Source organism: Fistularia commersonii, chromosome 35, assembly GCF_037954325.1.
Source record: "Fistularia commersonii isolate RoL2024-O1a breed Wild chromosome 35, RoL_Fcom_v1.0, whole genome shotgun sequence".
Lineage (NCBI taxonomy): Eukaryota > Metazoa > Chordata > Actinopteri > Syngnathiformes > Fistulariidae > Fistularia > Fistularia commersonii.
In genome coordinates this window covers 5056133-5084112 of record NC_141318.1, presented here as the reverse complement: position 1 = coordinate 5084112, position 27980 = coordinate 5056133, and the positions used below count along the sequence as shown (strand labels likewise).

Here is a 27980-nt window from a genome sequence, read left to right as displayed (position 1 = left end):
TCTAATTACTTAGGGTCACCAGTCCAGAGCAACAGAGAGTGTGGAAAAGAGTTGAAGAAACGGGTTCAAGCTGATTGAAATGGGTGGAGAAAAGTGTCATAGGTACTATGTGACTGAAGAATATCAGCCGTAATGAAAGTAAAGGTGTACAGGACAGCGGTAAGACCCGTAACGCTGCATGGTTTGTGGCATTGAAGAAAAGACAGGAAGCAGAGCTGGAGGTCGCAGAGATGAAGATGTTGAGGTTCTCTTTGGGAGTGACCAGGATGTATAGGATCAGGAATGGGTCTATCAGAGGAACAGCACATTTTATGATATTTTGGAGAGAAGGTCAGAGAAGCCAGACTGAGATGGTTTGGTCACGTAGGGAATATATTGGTAGACGGATGGTGGGATTGGAGCTGCTGGGTAAGAGGTAGAGGAAGACCAAAGAAAAGATTTATGAATAGTGAAAGAGGACATGAAGATAGTTGGTGTGAGAAAAGAAGATACAGACAGTGGAGTTGGATGGTTGGAGGTTGATTCCCCTGAAGGGAAAAGCTGAAAGTAAAAGACAAATTGTCCCAACAAATTTGTCAAGCGGTTATTTGCTTTTCATTGTTTTAATTTTTCTTAAAAAAACAAACCTGGTTACTTCCGCTGTATCTTTTCCACAACTCCCATATGTGGGTGATCTTTTCAGGAATTCGGAAAGTCTGAATGTTCGTTTTTTTTAATTAAATTACTGCTGGAAACAGGAGTACAGGTCTGGTTTTTTTTTCCCTCAATACGTATATTTCTAGACAGATTTTATCACATTTCAATAGTTGATGGTACCTGGCGAATAGAAAGTCTACTTGCCTCAAACCAGACATCCAGATAGCAACTTTTGATAACATGCTACAAGGTGTACAAAGCACCAATTTCAGTCTTCAGCATTTTGCCTCTTTCCTCAGCCAAAAATCTCCAGAAAAACATTCCTCTGTTTCTTTTCTGACTGGGCTTTCTTTGGAAACTCAAGTCGGATAGATTGTTGCCTACTACTCGGCGAAGCCAACATCTATTTAAGGCGTCTGTGAGAAAAGGCAGCGATACCGTACTGACCATTCGTTATCGAGCACATTTAAATTATGTCACATTGTTGGCCTAAAGCGAATCCGCCACCAGTAAATAGCCGAGGTCGGATTCCTACGTGATGAGAAAGATATAATAATCAAGTTTTTTTTTTTTTTGCAACCAACTCAGGCATCTGTGTTGAATCCGCTGATAATTTGGGCAAATCGCTGCTGAACATTTAAAAGACGGCGAATTTCTTGCCGCACATGCGAAAAGAACGCCTCAAAAAGAAGTCTCAGAGAGCCCTGCGGTCTTTGGACGGGCCGAGGAAACTGCATCATTCGTAGGAGCGAATTACGAGGAAAACTTGAGAATCGGAAGAACACGCCTAGTGCCGAAGAGCTGACCGCATGGCTGAGAATCCAACGGGCACCCGGAGCGAAAAACAATCAGGCAATCATTGTCTCATCCGTCCAAGACCTACCAGCGCAGAATCACGCCTTCGCTTACGAGATGATAAACTAATCAGACACAAAAGGAATCAAGTTAGAGCTGAATGAGGGTTAATTTGAGGTCAGCGTTCGCGTTTTTTTTTTTTTTTTCCTTTTTCGTACATCGATTCTGACCGATGAATGATGGTACCGTGGACATTTTATGACACATGGCCGTATCATACGTGGCCGAATCATAGCGCAATAAATAGCGCTTCGGGCGTTCAACCAATAAAGACAGACCCTTTCAACTATCTAAACTATTTGGTCCAAGTACACTTTCGGAGTGTGAAGGCAACATAAAACGTAAGGATGTTTTTACCCTTAAGGAGCCCTAACGTCCGGACCAGATGTTTGCAATGGAGGTCTTGTGTTGGCCTGCTCTCCAGGACCCACGTGATTTGTACACAAAGGCGGTTGGTGTGGAAGGACTAGTATTATCATTTTTCCACTACATCACAAAATGGATGCGTGCCGGGGGGCAGTTTAACACCCCGGCACCATCCGATGACTGAAAAACAGCTATTAGTCTTTGCGAATCTTAAACCATGCCCTGAAAACAACTCAAGTTTTGGCCCACTCTATATATACACAGGGAAGAAAACACTCAGGCCGCAGGGAGAGAAATGAAATGTAAGTGATGATTGTTTAGAGTCAGGAAACAACTTGCGATGATACTGAAGATGGAATCCCGAATCAAAAACAGCATCCCCGGAGCGTCCGGGTGGCAGTAAAGGCTCATGGACGTGCGTACATTTAAAAGCCCAGAAGGACAATTATTCCATTATACGCCATTGGGGGAGCAGATACGACCATCATTTATGGGGGAAGGTAGTCATTGTCGATGGCACTAAAATGACCAAGTCGACGGATAGCGGATAGAAGACTCAAAAAAAGCAAGGCGGAAACAAAACTGTCTAAATCCATTACTCCATTAATGCTTTTTTTGTGATAAAAACGATCAAACCCGGCCGTTCAGCTGCAAAATAGGACCTTTTCAGTGGGCTTTGCTGTGTTTAGTTAGCCGAAGTAGTCTTTTCCTGATCATGCTATTTGCTTGTTTATTAGGAATTCCAATCCATTTACATTGGGATGTTGGAAAAATAATGATTCATCAATCATGCCTGGTCGTCTTCTTTTCCTTTTTGCCTTTTCTTCTCCCTCCATCTAACTTTATTCTCTGGATAAACACACCAAATACCTTCATGTTGCTTTCTACTCCATCCATAAATCTCCTCGGCCTTCCTCTACACCTCCTGCCTGGGAGTTCCAACCTCCCAGAACTTTTTCTAGTATCATTATTATTATTATTATTATCCTTCCTACGATAATTTATTACTACTATAATAACTTGAGTTTTGCATATTTGTACTGTTTATACTGCTAATACTGCTTATTTATTGTCATATTGTTTAGGTGCAACACTGTTTATTGTTTATTCTTCTATTTTTGATAACTTTTCTTGCACAGTCCACTTTCTGTTGCGTGTGTTTGAAATTTCCCCACTGTGGGACGATTAAAAGAATATTCTGTTCTATTTTATTCTATAATATTACTCTTCGTGTATATTGATGTTATTTTGCTTCACTTACGGGTATTCCATTAGGTATTGTTTATTTGCTCCGTAGACACTTGGCTTTACTTATTTGATTCTTTATCGTTGTTTTCTGTATAGTGTTACTGCAATATCGAAGCCATCTGGCACAAGAATATAGTTGCTTGATATCAAAAGACACTTTTCAGTTCAGGCTTTCTGTTGCCCAAGAATGGTCATCCTGTACGTGTCACTTACTTTTTTAACTTTGATGGTTATATTGATACAAAGGGAAATGACAAACATTCTCTCCCTTATTTTTAGTGATCTCCATCAGCTCTCCCCATCAGCAGAGGTCCAGAGAGCGTTTGTTTTGTTTTCATACCCTGACCCCACCCCGGCCCAAAACTACATTTTGTCCAAATATTTGTGCTGTTCTTTCCAGTTTCCCCCTGTGGAGCATAGAAAAAAAATATAATTATAAATTACAAATTTACAAATTGTGTGTATCATCACCTTCTTCAAATAATTGCCTGAATTCAGGTCCAATTTATTTTTAATTGTTTGACCTTTGTGTTTTCTGGAAAAACTTGGAGAAAAAAAAAAAATCATTTTACTTTCAAAGTGAAAATTTTAAAAGTTGTATTAACATTTCCATCTTGCGTGTACTTGCATGGATTTTCACATTTTCACGCACATCGGGGCGATAAGCCAACAGGCGCGGATAAAAACACGCAGAGTGGCTTGCGTGGGGGGCGGGGTGAGGAGAACGCCCACGCCCGCGGGGGAAAATCCTTGAAAAAGTCGGCGTGGGAATCCTCTCTTAACAATCCCGCAAGTCTGTGCGCGTTCACTTTTCAACACCCGCCCCACGCAAAGGAATCTACCCGGAAAGGAAATGTGATTGTGTTTTACATTGCTTTCCACGCGTGAAAGCGTCGCAGCAGTTTTGGGGGGAGTATCTCCGGACATCGATTGGTTCCACAGCCGGCGTGGACGCTCCCGCGCCGCGGAGGATGGAGAGGTGAGTCCTTCGTGGGTCGCATAAAAAAATATCGAAGACAATAATTGATGAAATAATTGAAAATATGAAATAATTAGATCATCCGGATTTGCGAATGTGTCTAAGACAGAAGGCAAGTTAGTTAAATACTTTGTGCTTTTACAACGCTGATAATATTCTGTTTTCCAGTTGACCTGGAAAAAAATGTTTTTTTTTCGATGACTACTTGGTATATTTAGTAGGCTTTTTTTTTTTTTAAGATTTCAACATTTTTTTTCTTCTATTAAAATATCATTAAGAGGGTACTTGAAATGCACAAACACATAATAGTCTGCCATATTTGCTTCACATACATATTTAAGTATAGTCAGAATTAATATCATGCAGTTGCATTTGTACTTTTATTATAAACACTTGCAATTTATACTGTAACCTTTGGAAGGGAGAAAATATGTGAAGGGCTTCTCTGACAACAAGCATAGGTTTTATTGAAGTGTGACTCACTCATGGTCTGGTCAGCAATCTGCATGGCGACTCTGCCACCATCGGAGTGTGTGCGTGCATGTGTGTGTGTGTGAATGGGTGAATCCAATGTTATATAAATGGAGACCATTCGTCATTTAAAGCTTTTATTGGTCCAGTAGGTAAAGGTGTTTCCCTGTACGGTGAAATTCTTGTTTTGCTGTCGGCAGTGAGTGCTGGATTGTGTAACAAAGGTGTTAGAAACATCGCAGAGAAGCAAATAATTGATGTTCTGATGCGGTTTACAAATCAGGCACTCAGTGAACATTCATTTGTCTCCGTGGGAGGCCTGTTTCCAGAGGTGTCAGTAAATTATGGTAAGCAATTACCTTGAATGTTAGAGGTAAGTCCGTGTATTGGGATTTAATAAAAACAATTAAGCCGCACTGTGTATAATAAGTAAGTCACGATGTGCTGTTAAATGTGGGAGGTCTGATTCTATTTATGACCTGTTTCTTTAACCTTCAGTCCGGCTTGCATTATATTACGCGGTAAAAAGATCCCCCTCTTCGCTGAGAGTTGTTTGATAACGCCAAACTAAAAAAGACGAAATTGTTATTATTAATGTACGTGCTCGAGTGTCGTAATGACGAGACATCCTTGAAAGGTTAATCTGAAACAGCCGATGTGTCAGGGCTTCCTCCTCTGGTGGTCTGTCGATCCAGACGGACCTGCGAAATCTCAAGTAACTTCAGACGAGACGTGTTTCGAATTATCTCTGAACTCTTAAAAAAAAAATGTGACTTCTTTGTCTCGCAGCCGCCCTTCAGTACGGACCATGTGAGGCTCAGCGTTCAGTCATGCTAGCTCTGAGCCGATTCAACTCCACCGCCACGCCGGACCTCAGGCATCTCTCCAATGGCAGCGCAGGAAGGCCAGAGAGCAGGACGCTTGTGGAGTTGGAGATGCAGCAGAAAAACTTCACCGCCGTGCAGCCCAGCACCAGCGGCATCATTATGGTCATACTGTGCATGGCGCTGGGCATCGTCTCCAACATCCTGGCCCTCGTCATCTTAGCGAATGCCTACTCCCGCCAGCGGCGCCGCTCCAAAGCCACCTTTCTCCTTTTCGCGACTTCCCTGGTCGTGACGGACTTCATCGGACACGTGATCCTGGGACCCCTGGTGCTCAGCCTCTACCTCACCGGAGGCGTGCAGTCGGCGAACGCAAAAAGCGATTTCATGTGCCAGTTCATGGGCGGAAGCATGGTGTTCTTCGGCCTTTGCCCGCTCTTCATGGGTTTCGCCATGGCCGCCGAGCGTTGCCTGGGTGTGACCAAGCCGCTGCTGCACTCATCCCTGGTCACGGGCGCCCGCACCAAATTGTGCCTCTGTGCCATTTGGCTGGCGGCTCTGTGCGTGGCCGCGCTGCCATCCCTGAACCTGGGCTCCTACACCTACCAGTACCCGGGCACCTGGTGCTTCATAAACGTGCTCGGTGACACTAAAGTGGAAGACCTGGTGTTCATGGTGCTCTTCTCTGGACTCGGGGTGACCTCTCTCGCCGCGGCCCTGGTGTGCAACACCATCAGCGGACTCACGCTGGTGCGCGCTCGCCTTAAGAGGAAGCCCAGCAACCATTTTTCATCCAAGTCCCACGACATAGAGATGGTGGTTCAGCTGGTGGGGATCATGGTTACGTCGTCCATCTGCTGGTGCCCCCTGCTGGTGAGTGTTAGGACCACAAGATCCAGAATTCGGGGTGTCAAAATGAATAGCGACAGTAAATGAGAAACAGCCATTTCAAAATAATATTAAAAAGATTTCTTTTATGAATTTTTAGAAACTGTGTGGCCGATCTGGCCAAGGCCTGAATATTTTGCGGCCCACCAGGCTCAAGTGCCGGCCGGACGACTTTGTAAGCAATTGGTTCTGAGAAATACGCTCGTGTAGTTCAGTAATAAATGGAAATTCAATACATTAATGTAGGCTGTAGCGGAAATAGCAACACAAGGAAAACGCTCGCGTGATGTTAATTCATAAATGATTCACGCAAATGATGGATCAAGTGTACAATAAGTTGGAAAGATGAGCCCATTGATGAAAAGTTCAGCAGCATTCAATACCCTAAAATCAATGCATAAAGCAACTTATCCTATTAATAGTCATGCCGATGAGAAGTAAACTTGATCTGTTCTGCAGTTTACTTCTCGGCACACGCCAGCTCTGGTGTTCCAGGGGATTTTGATCGACGTATAATTTTTGATGACGCTTTGCTGCCACAGAAACATGCATGCAAGGAATACATCCAGAGAATATGTATCTTAACAACTGGTCATTAATTTGACAGTTTAAAAGAGGTGAACTCAGGCACGTCAACACTCCGGCAAACAAAGGTCATCTGCATTTCTGTAAATATGTGTTCCGCCTTTGTTTAGCTTTGTTTACCTTGCGAGCCTCAAGCAATTTATTTTACATATTAAGGCTAATCAAACAAGTTTCAGCATTTTCCTACAAAAACTGATCGAAATACAATAATATTAAAAGAACATAGGTGGATGCTACTACTTCTCTTACGACTCTACTCTTGTTCCTTCTTGTTCCTGGAAAGTGCTTTATAAATATATATATTATTGTATTATTCTTGAAAAAAATCAGCACCGATGGATATTTTTTAATGCTCTCCGCTGTCACGTACGTTCTAATGTCTTGGATCATGTATTAGATATTAGAATTTACCTTAACCCTCATATTATGTTAAGGGTCAATGGGTGAAATGGGTGAAATTGACCCTTACCATAATATGAGAGTTAATGCCACCTTCTTTTCAGTGTTTTTTTGTTTTTTCCAAATTAGCATGAGCTTGTTTTGACCCATACAGACTGACCTTACACATCAATTTGTTGAGCATTTTGCGATGATCGATTTCCGCCGTACAGTAACCTGTTCACAAAATTCCTGTTCATAATGGCTTCTAAAGCGCAAATATTGTGTTTCCCCTCCTGCAGATCTTTGGCCTGATATTCGTGATCCACTCCTACACTGGATCCATTGCAAAGCACGATAAGTTCCTGATGGTGGTTGGCGTGAGACTGGCCACCTGGAACCAGATCCTCGACCCCTGGGTCTATATCTTACTGCGGAGGACCGTACTCCAAAAAATCTACCTCATTGTGAAGTGCCAGGCAGGCCTGAAGGGGACCGCGTTGGCCCGCTGGGAGCCGACGTCTTTTCCCAGCACGGAAAAGAACGAGGCCAACCAAGCGGAGCCCGGGACAGGCGTCACCAGCTGCGGCTGCGGTGTGTCGTTGTGAAATCGAACACGCGAAGGAGTCCGACGCACGTAAAAACACAAAAGCCGATGAAGGAAACGCAAGGCGCGACATTGATGGCGGAGATGGCTTTTGGTCCACATTAGAAAGTGTTTATTGAATGCTATCAAAATATTCCTTCTTTTCACCATCAGAGCTTGCCAGTGTGTTTTGAATGAAAGCTTGCTAAATGTTCTTTTGCACAAAATATCACTCACCTCCTCTTACTTATATTAAGTGTGCATTCCTTATTGCATATTGCTTTTTGGGACTAAAGGCAGCCGTGTAACCCTCCCCGCACCAGAGGTTAAGAGTGCAAGAAGGCAGTATAAAACAATAATTTGTTTTGATGCCAAAAAGCAAAGTTTGACCAATTATTAACTATAACTAGGGCAGATATTCATTTTTATCCATTAACCAAATTTCACACTCGCCTCACAGGTCGCAAAACATTTTATTCTCTAAACTGCTCTTCCAGTTGATGAACATCTGAGTCAGAATCGGTATTGCTATCAGTTAAATCCCTATTTGTATATTTGTATAATTACCTGTACAGCTGAATGTGTTTATAAGTCACTACTTGAATGTTACAGAGGAAATTAAAATACAAACTGAATGTTAATTAAACAATGCAATGTAATCTATAACCCTTGCGCCAAGGCTTTTTTAGATGTTTTTTTTTTATTTGCATTTCCTTATTCATATGTATTTATAATACCAAGGTCGCATGGTAGTGAGACTACATATCGTCACCCTCTTAAAATAATCGCCTAAGTCATTTTTTTACAAAAATTTTTTTTTTTTTGCCTAAATCATCTCCTCATGATGCTGACCACCTCTGGCAAAATTTCCTACATCCTCAGTTAAACAGATTGTGCCATTCTACCTGTTTAGTAGAAATTGCCGATGTCAAGAGTGTGTCTAATGGTTCAGTTTTTTGTGTTTCCTGAAAAATCTAAAAAAATGGATTAGGTGATTACTTTAAGAGGGTGACGATATGGGCTCCACATGAGACTGGACAGGAACCTCTGTGCACACATCCCAGTGAACTGTGTTGTTTGGGGATGCGAGCCATGTTGATCAGCATCAGAAAAGATTTTTGACACAAATTGCATGATACGCACCGATGTCTTCAAATCCTACATGAAGACTGTTTTCTGAGGTATTTATTTAAATCCTTGAAATACATCACTTGAAGCTCAAGCGGTTCGGAAGCACATCAGTAAAGCTTCATACTTCGAAGGAAGTATCGGCGTCGGTGACATTGCACAACAATAGCCTAAAACACAAGCTGTTTGTTAGAATAAATAAGATACAGTCAACATATCAATCAATATGGCCCCATAATGGAGGTCAACATGCTCTGTATCTAGTAGATGTTAACAACCTCCGTGCGCTGAGAGGAGCGCACGAAACGGGGAAAGGAGTCATTGGCCATCAAATTATAGATTCTCTGCTGCGCCCTGCTGAATGTATCATTGCAGGGACAATCCATCACGCTCAGGAGAGCCGCGCGCGTCTCAGCATCCAAGTTGACCTGGAGGAAAAATAAAAAAACAGCCTTATTAAAGGACCAACACTCTTCATCGTAACTTCTCTGCTGTCACCTCATGTTCTCTTGCAGGTATTATACATCTTAACTGTAAGTCAATCATATTTTCCCATCCACCAACCTCCCGTGGGGCGTCAGGGTTAATAAACTGGCTGTAGAGGACGCTGGCCTTGGCTTTTTGCGCACTGGGAGGAGAAACCCTGTAATCCTCGCAGGCCAGCCAGAACTCCAGGTTCTCATCGCTGAACTCTGACTGCAGAAATTCACGAAACGCCTGCAGGCCGCCTGGGAGCGATAAGAACGTAAGAAAAAGGCCCCCAGAAGAAGAAACTGAGTCATTCAGCCAACGGACACGTCATTCTGCGAACCGTGCATGTGTCTTCTGGATTCCAACCAAAATCTACAGTAAATATTTTACCAGAGTGAAAAGTAAATTTCACAAACATGGACTTTACTGTCGAATGAGGGCACATGACGAGAAATGAAAAAAAGATTTAAAAAGATTCAACGGAATAGAGATTCAACAAAATAGACCAATCTTACACAAATGGCCAATTATTCAAAATGCTAAAACTCAATATATCTACAACAATAGGTTGATAAAAGAAATTGAAGGCAAAACCTTTCTTGCTTAGAAGAGATTCCAAATCCGGAGGAGTTTTTCCACTTTGCGTCCTGAGAAGAGAGACACACGTTGTTTAAACAAAAACAAAAAAAAAACCTGTAAAAGAGTTCTAAGTGCCTTTTTTTTTTTTGAAAGACATACTTGTATTTCGGGTGTGTTTCTGCCAGGTGGCTTATTTTCACCCGTATCTCTTTTGCCCTGGGACACACACATATTTAAGAGATCCCGTGAAAGCAGCCCGCAAAATTCCACCAAGATCCGCAGTCAAGCCGTGATAAATCATACTCACTTCTCCAGACATGACGAAGGCAGGGAGGAGAGCCCCTTACACATGGAGGTCTGTGGTCTCGGGCAAGCTGAAAATGAAAAATGAACTCAAGACAAGAGTCCGCCTACCGAATCGGACTTTGCTGCCGTTCTTATATACCCACTCTGGCGGTTGTTCAGTCTGTGGCAGCTGAACAGACATCCAAACAGCTGTACGTGTGTTAAGTCCACACGTATAAAAGGACAAATCAAGCCCTCTGGGGCTCTCCGTTCACGGGTCATTGATACTCTGAAAAAGAGTGACACAGACAAAAGTTGGACAGGTTGTCGGTGTTTATCCAATGAGGGTGAGGCGATGATAGAGGAGCAGGTGGTCCGGCAGCTTGGCTTATCTGGTGAATGGAGAATGGTTGGGTTTGATGATGATGAGCAAAAACTAGAACTCCAGATGACCAAATTGACAACTCAAGACCGATAGCTTATGTATGCACAAGATAAAATATATCAGCATTCCTAACTTTAGGGACACTAAAGGTTTCTTCCTTGTTTGATATACAGCTGCACGTTAATGCAGAATGTGCTGGACTTTAAAAGTGACACCTTAGAAACACACCTTTTCTCTATGATATACCCCCCCCCCCCACCCCCAAGACATTGGAGGTTGGATCCAACACAACACAGCGGCAATTTGTTACGCAAATGAAAACGCAAACATTGCTTGCACTCCTTTTAAAATAGATGTATCGATTTTGTTTTGCATCTTGGTCTTTGATGGATTCTTTTGATGTTACCATGTCCACTTTGTGTTGATGAGTTGCTCCCGAACTGGAAGCTGAGGACCCCCTGGGGTTCGTGACTGTGGGTTGCAATCGACAAAATGAAAAAAAAATCAATATTTGATTTATCCTGGGTAGCTATTATTAGAGATCATTCTTATTCAAGATTTTTATCGTCATGTCCATTGTAAGAATGTGGTGTTAAACAACGCAACAACACAAAACAATATGGGAGATGGCTTGCATGGACATACTAAAAACAGTATATGATTGCACAGTAATACTTTAAGTAAGTGAGAAATTGTATCTTAGAGGGAAATAACTGAATAAAGTGGCTCTTGTGTAGTGTTGGCTGTCAGTCGGGGTTTTCAGGAGTACAACAGCCTGCGGGAACAAACTGTTTGCAAGTCTCTTTGTTCTTGCTTTCCGGCTTCTGTAGTGTCTACCTGATGGCAGAAGTGTGAATAAGCTCTGTTGTGGGGGTGAAATGTCCTCTGTGATAGAATAAAATAGAGTTGTGTAGCATTTTAGTCAGGGATACACCGTGTGATGATAAAACATCCGTTTAATGAGCAATAGCTGTTGTTGGCCACAGCCATGCCACACAAGCATGCAATACAACTGACTGTTCCTGGTCAAATCCAGGTAATTTACCCTGGTATTGACCTCTGACCCACACTGTACCTAACACGATATTACAACGTTTTTCCGCAGCTCTCGATCTGCTAACTGTCATTTCAGATCATCGATGAACTTTCGCCGAGTTTCTTCTTTATTAACAAACGTACGTTTACAAAGGATGTGTTTATCCATCGAATAGCGCCCCGTTTGTTTCCTCCATTCTATTAGCAAAGCATATCAGTCCAGCCCAGGGGTCGGCAACCTTTAAGACCCAAAGAGCCATTTGGACCCGGTTTTCCGGGAAAAGAAAACACTGGGAGCCGCAATTACTTTTTGACGTCTAAAATAAAGGTACCACTGTATATATTGCTTTTTCTTACCTTTACACTTTGTATAAACAACTATAGTGTGTTGCATATGAAATCCATGAAATGCTACAGAGAAAATTTAATTTTATTTATGTAATGCACACATTTTGAATTCTTGAAAAAATAATAACGTAATTGGTAGCCCATCCTTAAGGGTAGTCAAAGCACCCAGGTGTACTTTGGGGTTAAGAATGAAAAGAAATTTTCTTTTAAAATAATTTTCCTTTCTTTTAATAAATGTGTTTTTTTTAATAACAAAAAAGCAACACCCTGAAATGAATGTCTCTTTCAAATGTATTAAAAAGTGGAACTTAAATTATCTATGTAGCAAACAAAAGCAAAAAAAAATGTTGTGAGCTGTCATCCTATTATCACCTTCGGGCTTTCAGAGTGTGTAGCGGAGCGTTGACCTGAATTTTAAAAACAAATTTGGAAAAAAGCACTCTGTCAATAAACAATAAAAAATAAAAAAATGCAAAATATCTTCATAAATATTTATTTTACCTGGTTGATTGGACTTCTGCTCCAGCACTTCTGCGTACAGCATCTGCAAATCAGGGCTATACTTAGTCACATCTTTTACACAGGACCGTAAGCTGCCGGCTGTGAGGTGTGAGCGGTGTTTGTTCTTAATGAAGTTCAGGGTGGAGAATAGCTGCTCTCAAAGGCATATTTCTTCATGTTTATGTAGGTGTCGGGGATGGCATTCCATGCTTCAAACACGAGTTTGTCCGGTCAGGTTGACTTACAACTGCAAATTCAGTCACATTTAGCAGGGATGGATCGACGGTCAGGGGAGAGACGGGGAGGACAGTGTGTTTTTTTTCCTCTCTGAACTCACAGAATTGTTCCCCAAACGATGCTTTCATTGCAGTGATTGCAGACTGCAAATACTCAAAATTGATCACATCGTGAGCTTGTTTGAACTCCCTCAACCCTCATATTACGTTAAGGGTCAATTTGACCCGTTGGGTCAATGGGTGAAATGGGTCAAACTGGCCCTTAACATAATATGAGGGTTAAAGAAGGGAAACGAGACAGTGTGCCTCTGTAAATCTCAGGCTAAAACTGTCAGTTTGTGCTCAAACGCTAAACACTTCCTCCAGCATGTGGCTCCTCTCCCCTGAAGAGTTGTGTTCAGGATCGCTGTCATGTCCACCACGAAGTGCAGCTTTTCCAGCCACTCTGCCTGTTACAGCTCAGGAAAGGTGAGCCTTTTGCAGCTCATAAAAATTTTCACCAGCAAAACATTTCAGCACTTCTCCTCTGGACAGCCACAGGACTCTGTTATGCAGCAGGAGATCAGAGTATGCGCTTTCCACATCATCCAGTAACAAACGGAACGGGCGGTGATTTAAACCTTTTACCATTATTTTATTCAATAATCTGAATGACAACATTCATGACTTCTGTGCATTCTGGAGGAAAGGTTTGCGCACACAATGCCTCTTGGTGCAGGATGCAGTGAAAAGTCAGCAGCTTTCTATCCAGTGACTTCTGCAGCAAGGCCACAATGCCCTTATGCGCTCCAGTCATACTCTGTGCCCCATCGGTAGCCACTGACAGTGGGTGGGTTGTTTTTATTTCTTTGGCTCTTAAACAATCAAGCACAGGCTCACAGATGTCCTCCCACATGTCTGCCAGTTTAGTGGTATCAGCACAACCATTTCTTCCTCTGGTCCAGCAGAGTTTACATATCGGCAGAATGGCGCCATTTGTTCAATGTCACTTTGTCACATGTGATGTCACATGTGATTGAGTATGCTGCAGCTGAACTGATGTCTTTAATTTGCTTTTTTGTGATATTTTCTGCCATTTTTATGGTTGTCTTTGACAGTCTTCGCAGATAGAGGCATCTCTCTGATTTTCTGCATAATTCCATGATTGTTTTTAAAATCCGCGAACAGGTTTTCTGAAATCTAAATGAATGACTCCGTCCTATGATCCCCATCTGTACACGGTTTCCCATGCATGACTATTTCCTGAGCGGCCACAAAACTTAGATTTCACCCACTACTTTAATTGATTTTTCCTCAGATCAGTCTTCCTCATCAGTTCTGAAACAACTCTTTCTCTCTTCTCTCTTTGGATATTTTTCAGCAAAGCCTGTGTGTATTTTTGAAAGGTCTTGTGAAATTTGACAGCCAGTTTTTCTTAACAAATTAGGCCACTCTTGTCCGAGGTCAATGCAAATGAATCTGCATAGGCATCATTAAATGTTTAATTTTCTTCAGATATTTTTCTTGGGGTTTGGCAGGTGTACCAGCATCCACGAGTGTGACGTTTATTTTGAGCGTCGAAAAATAAAATAATTTTATTTTAATATTTCAAGATCAAAATAACCTTCCAATTTAGAACTAAAAAATAAAAAAAGAACTAAAACAAATAAAAATACACTTCAGTTAAATATTTATAATTTATTTTGCCGAGCCGCTCGGAGCCGCAGTGTAAGGATGAAAGAGCCGCAGGTTGCTGACCCCCGGTCCAGCCCTTTCAAAGGAGCTTTACTGGCGTCATCACCCTGCGACTCTGTATCGGTTGCCAGAGACAAAAAGGTACCAACGTAGAAGCGAAAAGGTTGAAAGTATATAGCTGTTAATACCATTCGTTGACGAAGGTAGGTATTTGTGACGCAAAGATGTAATTGAAAATAAACAGGTTCGAACTAAATTTAGCAGTATTAGTTATTGACAAAAATGCGAATAACGGTATAAAAATGACCGTGTTGGACGTTAGCTCGCTAGCTAGCAAGATGCGGGGTAGAGCTACCAATGTTATTAGCCCTTTTAGCATTAGCTAATATGCAATCTACCGGTGTATTTGCCGATATGTCTGCGGATGACGGCGTGGTCGCCGTGCATTATTGCATTTGTTTGCTTTCATCGTGTGAAAAATTGAAAGCATTCAAGCGACTCGCATGAACCTGCCGCCGAAGTATGCTGGTTAACGTTAGCTTCCCCGCTGGCGTTCGGCAGTAACATTTGGTATGCATGCTCCATCGCGGTGCTGTCGAGCGATCGGTGTTATGTCAAGCGGTCTCTGCAGTGTTGTGTCAAGCACTTTCTCCGCCGTGTAATATATATGTATATATATCATATATATATATAGATATTATATATATGTTTTATGGACGCTTGTCGTTGCAAACCAGGTGTAAGCTTCGACGTGACAGCATGGCGTCGGCGTCGGCGTGGGATGAACAGCAGGCGTACGAGGAGCTGCTGTACTGGGACAGCCTCATCCAGCAAGGCCACCGGCTCCACCCGCAAGATTTTGACAGGTGACCACACACACGGAGAAATGCAGCAATGAGTCAACCGACTCGGTAGTGTTGTTCATGCAAAGGATTATTTTAATGAAATGCAAGTATACTCTATTTTCCCGACTTGAAAACATCAGTGTCGGCGAGCTGACTAACAACCTTACTTGACAATGCATTAGTTTGTGTTTATGTAAATGACTTGAAACAGAAGCTCAAACACAATACATTTATAACATTTGTGTCAGTGCTAACTACAATTTCAAATTAAGTTAGATTTATTCGAGGTAAAACTGTGAATCGATGCAATGAAAACTTAACATGGTCAAGTTTGAATAAGTTGAATTTGTATGACATTTGTCTTCCAATTGTTTCCTTCAAACACACTTTTTTTAATGCATAATACAACCATTGTAATTGTCAGTAGGCCCTACTAGCGGTGACCATGTGTCCATCTGAAGTTTGCAGTTTCCCACAAAAGCATCACACAATTTTCAACAATGAATGTCGCTGGTTGGTAAACTGTTGTTTTTTTGTGTTGTTACCCAATTCCTTTTTGCAATCTGGTAAATCCGCAGATCGTGCATCGGAAGCTATTCTCACACTGTCCTGTCTTATTTGTAGATATGAGGAGCTGCGCTATTGGTATGACTGCTTGTTTTATGAAGAGGAGCTGCGGCAGTACCATGACTACATTGCTGCCATGGAGGAGTTTGAGGACAAACACCATCATCAGGTTCTTCTTTTACCTACCGAAAATAATCACAGCAAAGAGGCAGATAGTCTGTCTTTCTAATTTGCGTCATTCATCCCACTTCCTCAAAGCACTAATAGGAACATCCTGTTTTTTTATCCTTTTTTATATATAATCTTATATAGTCCTACCTCTTGAACCAATGATCTTAATCTTGCATGAGGATTTTTCCTCTGGCCATGGTCATATTGTTACAGTATGAACTAACTATCATTTTGTCCTGAAAAACAAACACACCTTTCTCTTTCATGAGCCTTGTATTCTCTACATTTCCTCCAAAGGAGACTGCTCCTCGCCAGCTGCCATCAGGGCCAAATGATCGCCACGTGATGGCCAAACACGCAGAGGTGTATCCCACAGCAGAGGAACTAGAAGCTGTACAGACCATTGTCTCCCATGTCGAATACGCTTTAAAGAATGTGTCCGACCAGATGGGCTCTCTGAAAGATGGTCAAGAGGATAAAGAGGCTGGAAGGTAAGCGAAGATCCCATATGGAAGTCATTTTGAAGTTAAGTCTTTTGAAGTTCTTAGTGAAGAAAAATGCACTATGATTTATGTTCTCTGTTCATCCTGCTCTTCAAGTGGAGATTCACAGGACCGTGTCCTGCGCGGTGTTATGAGGGTGAGCCTGGTGGCCAAAGGCCTCCTGCTGAAGGGAGACAAGGATCTGGAACTGGTGCTGCTCTGTTCCAACAAGCCTACGGCCACTCTTCTGAAACAAGTGGCCGAAAATCTAACCACCCAATTAGAGGTATTTATGCAATCCAATATTCGCTGATGAGAGCTGAAATATCTGGAAGTGTTTTTTTTTTTTTTTTGTCTTTGCCAGTGTCATGACTCACTCATCTTATAACAGACTATCTCAGCTGGGACATATAGTGTGAACCAGTGTCCTGGGGACGCAGCCATCACAGTGAAAAACACTCAGGAATCGGCCCTGACTCTCACTCTCCACCTCACGTCGCCACTCGTCAGGGCGCTGCAAGACAGCGAAGCTGCTGAAGGAGAAGGTAAGTATGTCTGTGCATCCTGAGACCAGAGACCCTGCTTCCTCAGGCCTGATCTCTGTGTTCTCAGTGTGCAGACCCTGTACTGCTCCACTGAAGTACAACTCAAAAACTGAAAAAAAAAAAAAAACGCTACCTAAGGTTTGCCCTTCACTACATTAGAGGTCAGTGGAGCCCGTACAGTGATTGCCAGGCTGGTGCCAGTGAACAACCAAGGAATGTTGGCTCTTCACTCGCTTGGGAGTCCTGTCGTCGTTTTTGTGTGAAGCTGGTGTTTGCCGGCCCCCAGTTCCTTTAGTCACTGATACACTCTGCACTTCGAATCATTCAAACCTACTTTGTTTATTCTTGTTGAATTGTTTTCATGTTCATGAAGGCTTTTCAAGAATAACAAGTGAAAGCGCGCACTGCATGCCCATGATGCTGAAGATGTACATTTGGCGCCAGCTGCAGCAAAACTGATCCGCAAAGTAGGGGTAGTGGAGTGGTTAGTAGAGCCTCTGCCGCCGTATCCATTTTCAGTCAAAAGTTACAGTGGCTTCACTGGAAGGTCAGAGTAGTGCTTGCTGAAGCCTCACATACAGATCCATACCTGTCTGGGTGCAGTATTAGTTCATTTGCTACACTGCATCCTTGGATGCTTAATTTACATTTCACAGTATTTGGGAACATGATTTTAGCTTGTTGAGTTATTTAGTCCTCACCAGATATAGTCCTGACTCTATCATGTTTTCTCCCATTTCTCCTATTCCAAAAAATATTCAAATGTAAATCATTAATTCTTTATTAGCAGACTAAATAACACATGTCTTCTTCTAAACATTTGCACTGCTGAAACAGGGAGTCCTCAATGAGCGATTCAGTTATATAATGTTTTTTTTTTGTTTTTTTTTAATGTGCTGACCTTGTATTACTTGTTCCATTGCATTTGAACTGACATGTACATTTAGCTTCAGGAAACCTTTTTTCCTTCTTTTTTTAAAGATTTAATGTGTAGCAAGTTTCAATTAACCCTGATACAAGTAGACTGTGAGTTTTTGTCATAATGGATAAGTTGTGTTTGACAATTTTGTGGTTTCAACAAATCCCAAAAATCAACCAGTGGTGGCTGCAAAGGGATGGCATGTCGACAAGGTTTGACTGGTCTATTACGGCACACTTAATTTTTCATTATTCCTAGCATAGTCACCATCTTCACCGATGCTGTCCTTCTTGTATTTGAAATGGCAGAAAATAAATAAAACTGTTGTTAGGAGTTCAGTGAACGTGGAAATACGTGAAATGGTTGCTTTGCCACCGACCTTTGTCTTTTTGATGGTATCGTGCACCTGAAAAGCCATTAGTCTTTCCCCCAAAAATCAATAATATTGTCATACATTTATTTATGTTTAAAGTATTATTTTTCAAAATCATAATATTATTTAATGTCCAAATTGCCTACTGGACCCCGTAATGCATTCTGAAGGGATTTCTCAACTCAGTTATGCTTACAAAAACACACATACCTACAGTGCAGCTGAAAATTAATGATCTTATACAGCAGAGGAGTATGTTTAGTCTCTTCTTCATATCTTCTGCAAAGGGCTTCTGGCAGCACACAGCACGAGTGTAACACATTTGGGGGCAGAAAAAAAAGTACTTTGCAGGTTAATGCTTTGCAAATATGCCTGGTGTATCTTGAGGATTGCTCTTTCTGTTGGTGTATTTGCAGTCTTCAAAGGAGTGAATAAAGAATTGTTAATTGATGGCCTCATTCCCAGGCGGATTTAACAAAGAAATGCTAAAATGGATTGAATATGCTTTAATGGTGGTTAACTTGCCTGGGAAGCCTGCCCAGGTCACATCTGTGGCGGGGGGAAGCCCGTAATTGAAAATTGAAATGTTTTCAGGCAGACGGATTAGAATTGTTCTTGACCGCTGGTCATTTGTCTTCAAGCCCTCGTCCTGTCCTGTCCTGACGCTGAGGTCAACTTGCAGAAACTTAAAGCTGGACCACTACTTGTGTTTGTAGTGTAGAAAATGAGCTACAACTTGCATAAAGCTGGTATGGCCCGCCGTAAGGCCTCTTCCAAATATGGGTGTTCATCAGTTTTGCTGCAGGCTGGCGCAAACGTGAAGGTTCTTTCAATGCCTGTGATTGACAACTGATTGCCTTCTAGTCTGTCAAGTTTTTTTTAGGGAGGCTGGACCTTTGACCAACTGGAAACACTGTCTCAGGAGGGGGGGGAAGCAGCAAACCCAAGCCAAGGGGGTGAGGGACTGGGGTATCCGCTGCCGTTACATTTCCAACGTAGAACGCTTCGTGCGGTGGATCGTATGGCTGTGACATCGCAAGAGAATTTGGAACCGATAGCTAGCATGCGCAATAGCGGGCAGAAACGCTTGATTGTGGCAAAGATCGGTTTGCAGGGACCCCCCCGCTCCCTGCTGCTCATGGTTTGTGGAAAGCTGCTTCTCCCTGAGCTGCAAGACAGAGCCAACCCCCTTGGTCAAACTGTACCTTTTCTTCTTACTCCACCTCGTCAATAGAATCGCGAACAGTCGACGATCTGCCGGACGTTCTGGACAGGCAGAAATGCCTGACTGCCTTGGCGTCTCTCCGCCATGCCAAGTGGTTCCAGGTTTGCATTCACGTCATTATTTGTACATAAGGCTCAAATGTTTCTCTTATTAGCGATAAACCCTGAATTGTGCTCTCAGTTAGTGATTTAGTTCCTAACCTTAAAATGTCGGTTGTACTAAATGAGCACATAAGACGAGATCAGCTGTTCTATACCAAAAGAACAAAGTAGATGGGTCGTTGGTATCACCAGCATCCGCTCTCTTCACTATCAGTCGCAGTCTGTCACAGTTTCAACACCACGGCTGTTCTGACAACTTAGTACATTGCATATCTGTATTAACATTGGATTACTTGGTGATGCTCAGTTGTTCTGAATCTTGTGTTTTGGTGTTGTTGTTTTTTTTTTGTTTGTTTTTTGTTTTTTATAATACAACCCAGAGAAGGTGGAAGCAACCCTCAGCAGGGGATCCTGTGATTTAAATAGAGTTGTATTTTGTTTTTTTGTGTCTCCAGGCCAAAGTCAGTGACCTGTGTTCGGCTGTCGTCGTGATCCGAGTGATGCGCGAGCTCTGTATCCGTGTTCCTACCTGGACCCCGCTCTCTGGATGGGTCAGAAACCCCTTTGCTTAAACTCTGTATAGGCCTACATAAATACAAGTTGCTTCTTTCTGCCACTGGTCACTGAAATGTCCTAAATCCGTGTTTTCCCTTTCTCGGTTCTGCCACCACAGCCTCTTGAACTGTTAGTAGAGAAGGCAATCGGTACGTCTGAGCGGCCGATGGGGCCTGGCGAGTCTTTCCGCAGGGTTCTGGAGTGTGTCGCCTCAGGAATCCTCCTAGAAGGTGAGCCTTGAGGGTGTTTTTTTTTTTTTACTGTGAAAGCAACACTTTGCTTCCACTGGCACTAACACTCACTCTTTCCACGCTCAGATGGCCCCGGACTTAAAGATCCATGCGAGAAGGAGACTGTCGATGCCATCGGAAATCTAAGTGTGCAACAGCGTGAAGATATAACCCAGAGCGCTCAGGTGAGACGAGGCTGCCGAAAAATGCGGGCACAAACTCACAGATATTATAAGCCCCTGGAAGTGGTAGTTATCTTTTCTGTGTTTTGTATTTTTCTCCTCAGATGGCCCTGAGGCTGTGCGCATTTGGACAGATGCACAAAGTACTGGGGATCGACTTAAAGCTCGTAAAACCACGTAGATCTTTAGGAGCTGGCGGAAGAGGAGCCATAGGTAATCAATGTGCCTTTTTTTTTTTTTTTTTCTTCTTAATTGAAAAATATTTTCCCATCTCGCTTTGACCGTTTATTTCATCGACATAATTTTTATGTGGTTTGATACAGCCCAGATATCGCCGGCCGGACAAGTAAATCTACCTACGAAGAGACCCTACGCAGAAATGGACAAAGGAGACCCAGAATCCCACCTCAACAGTAAGCAGAGGAGGTTTCTCAAGTTCCAGAGGCGCTTCCCAAGGAAATCATGTTAGTAGTGAATATTAGAGGCGTCAGTGTGGGTTTTTTTTTTTTTTTTTTAATCCGTTCAAACTCGTAATTTAAAAAGAAAAAAGAAAAAAAAAAAACTCCTCTGTAAATTTATTGGTCTTGCTATGACCGCCAAGGGAAAAAGAAAAGTTGTTACCTTTTTTGCATGTGAGGACATAAAGAAAACATTTTTATGTCTAGTTGAATAATAACTCCTTTATAGAAACACAACCGGATCTGTAGTCACGTTCTTATATGTGTATATAACGTACCAGTAAAAAAAAAAAAAAAAAAAAAAAAAAAAACTCACGAAGCACAAAGACACCCAGCCTTAGTAACAGCCGTGCATGTGTTTTTCTTAAGAAAGCTATTAGATTGAGTTAGTTGAGCGTGTTGGTAATACACTGACAATGTGACAATGTTCGTATCTGTTAAAACTCCTACTACCCTTGACCGCAACGGAGATACATCACTATCAGTGTGACACTCACGCCTGTATGTCCTGTGCTGCAGTAAAATAAAAGAAATGTGTAAACTCTGCTGGTGGAAACTTTGTGTATCAATACTAAGGTGATGTGCTAAATAAAATTACTGGTATTTGTCTTTGTCTGCTTGTTTCTTTTCCCGTAGTGACAGATGATTTGAGCATGAATGCCGTGATGCGTCTGAACCAGTACAAACCTGGCTTGGAATACCGGCTCACGTCTCAGACTGGTCCGGTCCACGAGCCGGTCTTCACAATGGCTGTGGACTTAAACGGAAAAACCTACGAGGCCGTGGGGCCCTCCAAACGTGCTGCCAAGCTTAATGTAGCCACCAAGGCAAGACACCTCATTCCTGTCAACATTAGCCGCCTTTTTGACATATTTTGTGGAGAGCGGCGGCTTCCCCATCAGCCTGCGCTGCTTCCTGGCTTGAGCTCCTAACTCGAGCTACTTGTTTGTGTTTTTTTTAATTTTTTTTTACATTATTTCAATTCCCACTAACTGTTAGGGAGGAGCACTTTGCAAGACGCAAAAGTGAAAACGAAACGGGACGCAAGTGTCGCTGAATCTAAACGGGTCTCGTCTTTTGCACGCGAACCCATCGGGTAGCAATTAGACGTTAGCTTGCGAGTTGTGCAGTCCTTAGCCTCCTTTCCCCCGCAGTGACTGGAACACAAGGTTTAATTTTTCCATCCTTGTCAAGACGTTTGGGTTTCATTTTCCGTTTTTTCCTCTCCACCTGATAAAGGCCGAGATACATCGGGGGATGTACTCGAACAGCTCAGCAGTATAAGTAGGCTGCTGCTATCAGGTTATTATGGACCAGATACACGAAGCACACAAGCTTAATTCACTTGCATTGGCCTCGGGCAACAGATCCCTGTTTTTGGGTGCGTGCGTGTGTGTGTGTGTGTGGGTTTTTTTTTCTCCCCTCATAAAACGTTAACATAGAAGAAAAACGTTTTACGAGGACTCATATCAGCCCAGAGATGGTTGATGGAAAAGAATTATAATTATTATTACTATGTTATGGTTCCAAGGGTCCATGTTCAAATGTAATCCACCCCAAAATAGTGCTTGTAGAGGGATCTGAACCCAAAAGAGGGTTAGGTTTGGGGCACCTGAAGTTAAGATGGTCAAATGAAGACCCCCCATCCCGAGACTTACATTCAAATGCTCCTGCTCCTCAGGTCTGATGCACTTTTTTTTTTTCCTGATTCTCAAAATCCCAGTATATGGCAGTGAAACTGAAGTCCTCCAGGAGAACCTGAAAATCATTACAAGAGAATCCCTGAATTTTGTCCAAATTGGTCAAAACTTGTAACAACACAGCACTGTTTTGTGAGCAGCAACAATTTCAGGATGCAATTATTTTAAAGTTAATACCCACAGGTGAAATCAGTTTCCAAATCCAAGTCAATGGGATAAGCTGTTAACATTTAAAAATGTCCCTAAATTCATTGAAATAAACCATTTTTATCACATATACGACACAGTTTAGTAAGATAAAGTTACTATTTAAAGTGCACCTGTTCAAAGGGCAGCAAAATATTAATTCTAAGGAGTATACTGAGTGGGGTGTGGGGATTAGCATATATAAACAAATTAACAAATTATACATAGACTGCAGCAGCCTGAGGAGCCAAGTTTGGAGTTATCTCTACCTTGAGAGAAACATTTGCCACTGAGTAAAGGGAACCCTAATATGGTGATTATTCACAAATGAAATAGCATTTGTTTTTTTGTCACGCTTTTAATATAATATGCAGCGGTCAACTTGTCCCTGCAGTTTGGTGGAAGTGGACCCTGTAACACAGCTCATTCTTTGTTGTTTTTTTTTTTTTTTTTTTTTTTTTTTGTTTTTTATTCACTCTCCTCTATCAGGTCCTGCAGGATCTCGGTCTTCCAACGGGCTCAGAGTCCAAATCCGAATCCACGTGCAGCAGTGACATAGGCGAGGAATCGGGAAAAGCCGCCACCACACCCACGAGCACCTCAGAGGACGTACGTGTGACAGAATGACCAACGGCGCTGTGAATCCGACCCCCATCAACATGGATGTTTTACTCTCCCCAAACAGAGCGGACAGGGTCCGATCTTGACCAGGAACGGCAAGAACCCGGTGATGGAGCTGAACGAGAAGCGCCGCAGCCTCAAGTACGAGCTGTCAGCGGAGACGGGCGGCTCCCATGAAAAGTGCTTCGTCATGGAGGTGAGACTGACGGACCGCATGTGAGTACGTGGTTAAGCAACATTTTCCCGCCCTCGCATCCCCCACGCGTCCCATTTGAAGACGGAAAATGTCTCCGCCGCACCCCAGGTGGAAGTGGACGGGCAGAAGTTCAAAGGGAGGGGTTCCAATAAGAAGGAGGCGAAGGCCTACGCCGCGCTCGCCGCGCTGGAGAAGCTGTTCCCGGACGACAGCGGCGTGACAAGCATGCCCAGACCGCCTGCAAAGAAGGTCACGTATACAGACATGGTAATATTTTCTCCTCAGAGACCTGGCTTAGTTGTACGGATCCTTCCTGATCAGTGATAATGATTGATAGGAACATATCGACCGGCTCTGATAAGACCGGTCGGATTTGGCCTTGGAGGAATTGAAATTGGCAAACCACAGCCAGAGTCTCTATAAACAGCAAATCAAACCCAAAAGTGTTCCTCTCACTCGTCGGGTGAGTTTATTTTTCAAAGAAATTAAGGGTTTGGCAGATCATTTGTTCACTCTCAGCTGTTAGTGTGTGTCCTTTTCTAACCCATCCAGATTCTCCCCCCCCCCCCCCCCCCCCCCGGCCTCATTAAACACGTGTTTTGGTTCTAATAACAAGTTTATTTTATTTCAAGTAAGTACTGCATGTTTATGTGACGGGTGCGAAAGGCCCCGCTCCCGGCGGTCGGCCCTAAAATCTGCAACCCCTTTTCTGCTTCAACAGCACATCCCCGGGTTCGGCACCATTCGCGGGATTCCCTCGGATTCTTCCGGGTCGCGCGGCTGGGGTCCAGGCAGGGGCCGAGGGAGAGGCCGAGGCAAGCAGTTCTCTCCAGGGCCCAGCTACAACAAGAGTAAGGGCTTTTCAACGGCGGGTCACAAACCCTGTGCGATCCATTAAAAACCAAGTATGGATTAACTGAACGATTTCTCTCTTTTTCTTTTTAAAGCCAACTACAGCTACGAGAGCAACCTTGGCTCAGGCTACCGTGAGTGTCCCCGCCGGCCTCCCAAGCCTCTGTTTATTCGGAGACATAGATCACGAGACATTAGAAGATGAGAGGAGAAAAACGGGGGGGGAATCGCGACCTTGAGAGTAAAGGTTTTTGAAATCGGTTCGAGCCGCAATAACCGGTGCAGTCATGCGTCACACACGCGAGAAAAACAAAACGATATTTTTCTTTTTCACTAAAAAGCCTCGGAAGATTCTTCGAAGCCGATACGACATCACCGATCCAGACGCTTGACGTCAAATAATTACAAATCCAGAACTAAAAGTGTTGGTAGTTGGTAGTTTGGTTTATCGATATTGTTACAGCACCCTCCTTAGGATTTGAGGCTGCTTGAATAATTTACTGAATAATTGAATAATTTTGAATAACTTAATGTAATTTGGTAACATTTGTCTGATTCTGAGGTCCCTTAATAATATGATAATTGAAAACAACAAAAAAAAGCCCAGGCTGTCCCGTCTGTGTGAAGAGGGTCAAATTGTTTATCTGAATAAAATTCACAAGCAAGACTATCTTTACAGGTATGGATATGTTGTCCTGCAACAGTTACATCTTGTTGATTGATAAATGTCAGGAGCAAATCAACCCTCCTCTGTCCTCTCGCAGATAAACTATACGGTAACAACGGGGCGAGCGTTGCCCCCAAAGGCATGGACTCCGGCAGCTCGGGTAGCAACGCCGGGTACGGGACCTTCTACCCGGAGAGCGGCGGCAGCAGCGGCGGCGGCAGCAGCAGCGCTTACTCCGCGCCAGCTGCGCCCGGCTCCAACGCCAGCACGAAAGGAGGAAGCTACCAGACGATGCCCCCTCCCACCGACCAGGAGAGCCCGTACAGCTACGGCTACGGAGACGAAAAGAAGAAGATGCTGACCCAGGGCCAAAATGAGGGTCAGAGCCAGGGCGGGGACTACTCCATGTACAGCACAGCATACCCCAGTTCGGTTACGGGGGGCCAAGGGTATCATAATTATAGTAAGTAAAGATGGCACCGCCTCCTTTCCTTCCCCTCTCTCGCTCTCATTCTCTCTCTCTCGCTCCTGCTGCTTTTTTATTATTTTGACAAATGCGTCATTTCAACCCAAACCCTCCAGGTTGGGGAGACCAGTCATCATGGGGAAGCGACCAGAGCTACCAGAGTTACGGAGCACAAACCCAAGGCTACGGAGGACAAACTCAGAGCTACGCAGGACAAACCCAGGGCTCGTACGCCGGATACAACAACATGAACTATTAGTCATCCTATCTTGTACAGCCTTTCCTGTCACACTATGCTTCTGAGTGTTCACCCTTAGTTACTATCCTGGGATACCGCCCCTGAAAAGAGGAAAAAAAAAAAAAGCTTCGTGTCGTCCCTTAAACTGGAAGTCTTTTTTTTTTCCCCCCTCATTTATCCGTGTCTTTGTTTTCTTTTTTTAGTGCAACATCCTTCGTGTCAGTATTGACATGACTGTACAAAACATGACTAATTATGTCCCCCCCCTCCAGGGTTGTTGTGCTTTATAATCTAGTCTGCTGGTTCTGTATCCGTCAATTTTGAGTTGAAAGCTATACAAGCGGCATGCACATATTCATATGTTTGTTTGTTTGTTTGTTTGTTTTCTGTTCAGCAAGAAAAGTCCTAAAACTCCCTCTTAAAATAAATATCCTCGATTTGCAGCAAGGTTTCATAACCCTCAACTTTGCAAATTTTCAGGCAGCAGCTTTGGTTGTTGATATCAACTGTCACGTTCAAGGTCTTAATGTCGGGTTTTTGCTGTTGAAATTTGAAAAACTATTGTCAACTCTAATTCCATAAAAAAAGCAAAAAAAAAAAAACAGCCAACATATCCATCATATGACAGTCAACACATCCGCACACTAAGACGAGCGGAAGTCGGATTACCAGCTACAACCTGAGAAATTAGCCTCCAACTGGAGGTACAATTTTTTTTTGTTGTCTTTTTTACCATAAAGGGATTTATGTTGGAGTCCATCACTGCAAAAAGAAGCTACAAAAATCCCATAAGATTGGATAAAACTAGAAATCCCATAAGAAATGGATCCAAAAATATACCAACAATATAGAGATGACAACAATGAAGCACAAATAAGTGTAGGATAAAAATAAACATTCAGTCAAATGTATAGTTTGCAAATCAACAGTACTTAATAGAAAACTAGTAGAGGTTAGACAAAGTACAAAGTACAGCCAAATAATGATAATTTACAGGGAGAGTAATATTGGCAATGTGATTGAGAGGTTATATAGCATCAGATAATGAATGTCAAGATAGCGCAAGATATTAAATGTTATTGTACATGATAGTAATAATAATAACAATAAGGAAAAATGAAGAATAATATTGTACATGATGAAAAATATTGGCAAAATATTTACATGATATATTTACAAATACATGACATTAGGAAAAATGAAAAAATATCGCTCTAATATATTGTTTTTTTATAGCAACCCACTAAAAACTAAGACTTCAAATTTATTGAATATTTAAATGCATTTAAATTATATATGTATATTCATATACATAAATCAAAAGCTAGATGATGCGCCTCATAAGGAGTGAAATCGATGGTTTCAGCTAAATGTTAACCTCTGTTGAAATTAATTTGAGCATGAAATATTAAACCTAGCTAAAAATGCTGCCAGTGGACAACAAACACATACACACACACACACTTATTTATTTGTTATCTAGACTGCTTATCCTGCACTCGCAGGGGTGCCGCAGCCCATCCAAGCCGTCGTTGGGCAAGAGGCGGAGTTCACCCAGGACCGGTCGCCACATAATGAGACACAAAACCGTAAATAAAGGGTCTCCAATGACTCTGCAGCATGTTTTTTTGGATTGTGGCCGGCAGGAAACCCAAGCAGACACGGTGTGAAAATGCAAATTCCACGCAGAAAATCAGAATTGAAAACCAGAGACTTGAATTCTTGAGTATTTTTAAGCTTTAATTTTCATTCCAACAATATCCACCAGGGGAAGTACCAGAATGAAGGAACTGATTATAAGAGAAGTGGAAAAAAGCTGTAAAAAAAAAAAACGCCGCCAGGTCACATGTAGCCCAGATGACCCTGCGGTCCCAAGACTGAGACAGTGTGTGAGCAGTTGTCACGCCCCTGGCTCCACGCCGCCGAGGCTGATAAAAAGCGCT

The 27980-nt window shown here is 42.7% G+C and overlaps 3 protein-coding genes across 6 annotated transcripts; 2 read left to right on the top strand and 1 right to left on the bottom strand.

Moving 5' to 3' along the window:
- Window positions 1–3847: 3847 nt before the first annotated feature.
- LOC147213977 (prostaglandin E2 receptor EP1 subtype-like) lies at window positions 3848–8462 on the top strand. The gene is made up of 3 exons (XM_086142886.1): window positions 3848–4084; window positions 5345–6252; window positions 7533–8462. Exons 2-3 carry the CDS (start codon window positions 5386–5388, stop codon window positions 7836–7838), a joined length of 1173 nt encoding a protein of 390 aa, XP_085999012.1. The 5' UTR covers window positions 3848–4084; window positions 5345–5385; the 3' UTR covers window positions 7839–8462.
- A 587-nt stretch (window positions 8463–9049) lies between these two features.
- On the bottom strand, window positions 9050–10370 carry LOC147213976 (regulator of G protein signaling 5). Its single transcript, XM_086142887.1, has 5 exons — window positions 10302–10370; window positions 10154–10210; window positions 10010–10062; window positions 9509–9672; window positions 9050–9372 (listed from the first exon to the last, which is right to left on the bottom strand). Exons 1-5 carry the CDS (start codon window positions 10343–10345, stop codon window positions 9205–9207), a joined length of 486 nt encoding a protein of 161 aa, XP_085999013.1. The 5' UTR covers window positions 10346–10370; the 3' UTR covers window positions 9050–9204.
- A 4195-nt stretch (window positions 10371–14565) lies between these two features.
- LOC147213975 (interleukin enhancer-binding factor 3-like) lies at window positions 14566–26477 on the top strand. 4 transcript variants are annotated; one of them, XM_086142367.1, is made up of 20 exons: window positions 14566–14661; window positions 15196–15324; window positions 15928–16039; window positions 16339–16532; window positions 16641–16809; window positions 16915–17068; window positions 19595–19686; window positions 20142–20237; window positions 20360–20471; window positions 20559–20656; window positions 20758–20866; window positions 20977–21066; window positions 21748–21938; window positions 23487–23606; window positions 23683–23814; window positions 23923–24063; window positions 24536–24665; window positions 24762–24800; window positions 25431–25796; window positions 25916–26477. In XM_086142367.1, the coding sequence occupies exons 2-20, from the start codon at window positions 15218–15220 to the stop codon at window positions 26056–26058; spliced, it is 2595 nt and encodes an 864-aa protein (XP_085998493.1). In that variant the 5' UTR covers window positions 14566–14661; window positions 15196–15217; the 3' UTR covers window positions 26059–26477. The 4 variants fall into 4 exon arrangements, with proteins under 4 accessions (XP_085998493.1, XP_085998492.1, XP_085998491.1 ...); XM_086142366.1 differs by having other exon boundaries at window positions 23923–24081; XM_086142365.1 differs by having other exon boundaries at window positions 20977–21117.
- The last annotated feature ends 1503 nt before the right edge of the window (window positions 26478–27980 follow it).

What these genes read in the sequence shown, in the direction of transcription:
- LOC147213975 (XM_086142364.1), top strand. Translation starts at nt 15,218, where the DNA reads ATGGCGTCGGCGTCGGCGTGGGATGAACAGCAGGCGTACGAGGAGCTG. An exon ending in GCCATGCCAAGTGGTTCCAG is followed by an intron (nt 19,687 to 20,141) that starts GTTTGCATTCAC and finishes TTGTGTCTCCAG; the next exon opens with GCCAAAGTCAGTGACCTGTG. An exon ending in AGCTTAATGTAGCCACCAAG is followed by an intron (nt 21,939 to 23,486) that starts GCAAGACACCTC and finishes CTCCTCTATCAG; the next exon opens with GTCCTGCAGGATCTCGGTCT.
- LOC147213977 (XM_086142886.1), top strand. Translation starts at nt 5,386, where the DNA reads ATGCTAGCTCTGAGCCGATTCAACTCCACCGCCACGCCGGACCTCAGG. An exon ending in TCTGCTGGTGCCCCCTGCTG is followed by an intron (nt 6,253 to 7,532) that starts GTGAGTGTTAGG and finishes CCCCTCCTGCAG; the next exon opens with ATCTTTGGCCTGATATTCGT.
- LOC147213976 (XM_086142887.1), bottom strand. Translation starts at nt 10,345, where the DNA reads ATGTGTAAGGGGCTCTCCTCCCTGCCTTCGTCATGTCTGGAGAA. An exon ending in GAAACACACCCGAAATACAA is followed by an intron (nt 10,063 to 10,153) that starts GTATGTCTTTCA and finishes CTCTCTTCTCAG; the next exon opens with GACGCAAAGTGGAAAAACTC. An exon ending in ATCTCTTCTAAGCAAGAAAG is followed by an intron (nt 9,673 to 10,009) that starts GTTTTGCCTTCA and finishes TATCGCTCCCAG; the next exon opens with GCGGCCTGCAGGCGTTTCGT.